The sequence below is a fragment of the Gymnoscopelus braueri genome (assembly GCF_963280865.1).
Source record: "Gymnoscopelus braueri genome assembly, chromosome: 17".
NCBI classification, from domain to species: Eukaryota; Metazoa; Chordata; class Actinopteri; order Myctophiformes; family Myctophidae; genus Gymnoscopelus; species Gymnoscopelus braueri.
Genome location: NC_137617.1, coordinates 19,326,394 through 19,328,352, shown reverse-complemented (window position 1 = coordinate 19,328,352; position 1,959 = coordinate 19,326,394). Strand labels below are relative to the sequence as shown.

At 45.3% G+C, this 1,959-nt stretch overlaps 1 protein-coding gene across 1 annotated transcript; it reads right to left on the bottom strand.

Annotated features, from left to right (window-relative positions):
• Window positions 1-314: 314 nt before the first annotated feature.
• On the bottom strand, window positions 315-797 carry LOC308105022 (low molecular weight phosphotyrosine protein phosphatase-like; the record flags this gene model as incomplete). The annotated part of the gene is made up of 1 exon (XM_080455657.1): window positions 315-797. The coding sequence occupies one exon, from the start codon at window positions 795-797 to the stop codon at window positions 315-317; it is 483 nt and encodes a 160-aa protein (XP_080311783.1).
• Between the last annotated feature and the right edge of the window lie 1,162 nt (window positions 798-1,959).

Sequence of the window (1,959 nt, the reverse complement as noted above, 5' to 3'; positions counted from 1 at the left end):
TCGCAACTTTTAAGACACTGACATGAAAATCCCACAATGTAGTGGACAAATGCTGGAATTTAAGGGACCATTCAATATTTATAATAAGGGGTGACTGAAGGAATGTATGTACTCTGGGATAAAACATTGTGGCCCTCTTTCCAACGCATTGTCCTTCCCTTGACCTGTGATAAAAAAGATTGAGCCCCACCAAATGTGTTCTGCATTGATTAGAAACGTTACTGTAACATATGAAATATGTTTTTACAATACATTTCTGGCGTCATTCCAACAGAGCCAGACAGAATAGATCATCTGAGGCCACACTGTGCCGGTTAGTTATTGTTCTCCAAAAATCCTTTGCAGCATCTCATGCACTGTTCGTACACCTTTTCAAAGTCTTCATCGTTTCCATAATATGGGTCTTGGATGATCAACTCGTTCTGAGGGTCATATGAACCAAGGAGCTCAATCTTTGCTTTGCAGTTATTCACGGAGTTGGCCTTGCTTTTCAGGTCGCTCAAATTGCTCTGATCCATGCACAGGATGTAGTCGAAGCTGCTGAAATCTTCCCTAGTCACCTGCCTGGCCACGTGCGTCATGGACACACCGTGGCTCTTCATGCAGACTCGGCCACGGTGGTCTGGAGGGTTGCCTATCGCATAGGTGGATGTAGCAGCACTGCCTATCCTCCACTTATCCTCAACACCAGCATCTGTTGCCATCTTTCGGAAGACTGCTTCTGCAATGGGGGATCTGCAAATATTCCCCAAGCACACAAACAAAACAGACTTTTTAGGACTACTGCAAGCTGCCATGTTGTCTACTGTATAAGGGTTCTGTGTCAGTATATAAAGGTTGGGTCTATGCCCCCTCCAGTTCTTATATAGCTCAGTGGTTGCCTAGCAGCATTGATTTGGCTGACGTCGGGCATGTTTCCCGTTGCCTTTACAACGCCGATTTGCATTGACATCAGGGTTTGTCCATATTTGGGCAGAATCCGGGCACACAGACAAACGCAGCCATAGACAACTTGAACTTTTATTATAGGCATAAATGATAAATTGGTAGCCCAGATTGGGGTTTGATTAAAGAACACAAACTTCATTATAACATCAGAACCTCTGGACCAAGATAATGGTCTTCTCTAATGGAGATGATAATAGAATTTTATATAACAACACTTTCATTTAACATCTACCTCCCAGCCACGGTATTAGTTTAATGATTTGACTTTTGGTCCCACCCACCCCTCGCCCTACACACACACACACACACACACACACACACACACACACACACACACACACACACACACACACACACACACACACACACAGACCTGTGACATACCTCCTTGCAATTTGCTGTCATCTTTATCTTCATCCTGTCTTCCACACCTCTTTATATTTCTTTCTCATTTCCCCCTCTCATCTTCATTTCTCCCTTTCTCTCCCACCACCCCCTCCCTCCTTCTCTGGCCCTTGTTGCATTAAAACAACCTTGTTATCCAATGCCTGACTAGCTTTTGAGTAAACACTCGCTCACAGCCACACACACACACACACACACACACACACACACACACACACACACACACACACACACACACACACACACACACACACACACACACACACACACACACACACACACACACACACACACACACACACACACAAACAAACACAGGGGCGGCAAGGAGACGGAGTCAAGCACAAATAGATTCTCACAGGCTTGTATTGAGTGCAGGAACACACACACACACACACACACACACACACACACACACACACGCACACGCACACACACACAAAGGATTTATCAGAGTAAATGATGAGTGTCGGGGGAACTGTGGGTGTAGCCACTCCATCTCTGACTGGCTGATTTATCTTTTGTCAAATGAACAAGTGTCTCAATTGGGCCGCGGGGTTTGTGTGTGAGGTCAGGCTTGTGTGTGTTTCTAGTCACGTGTGTGGT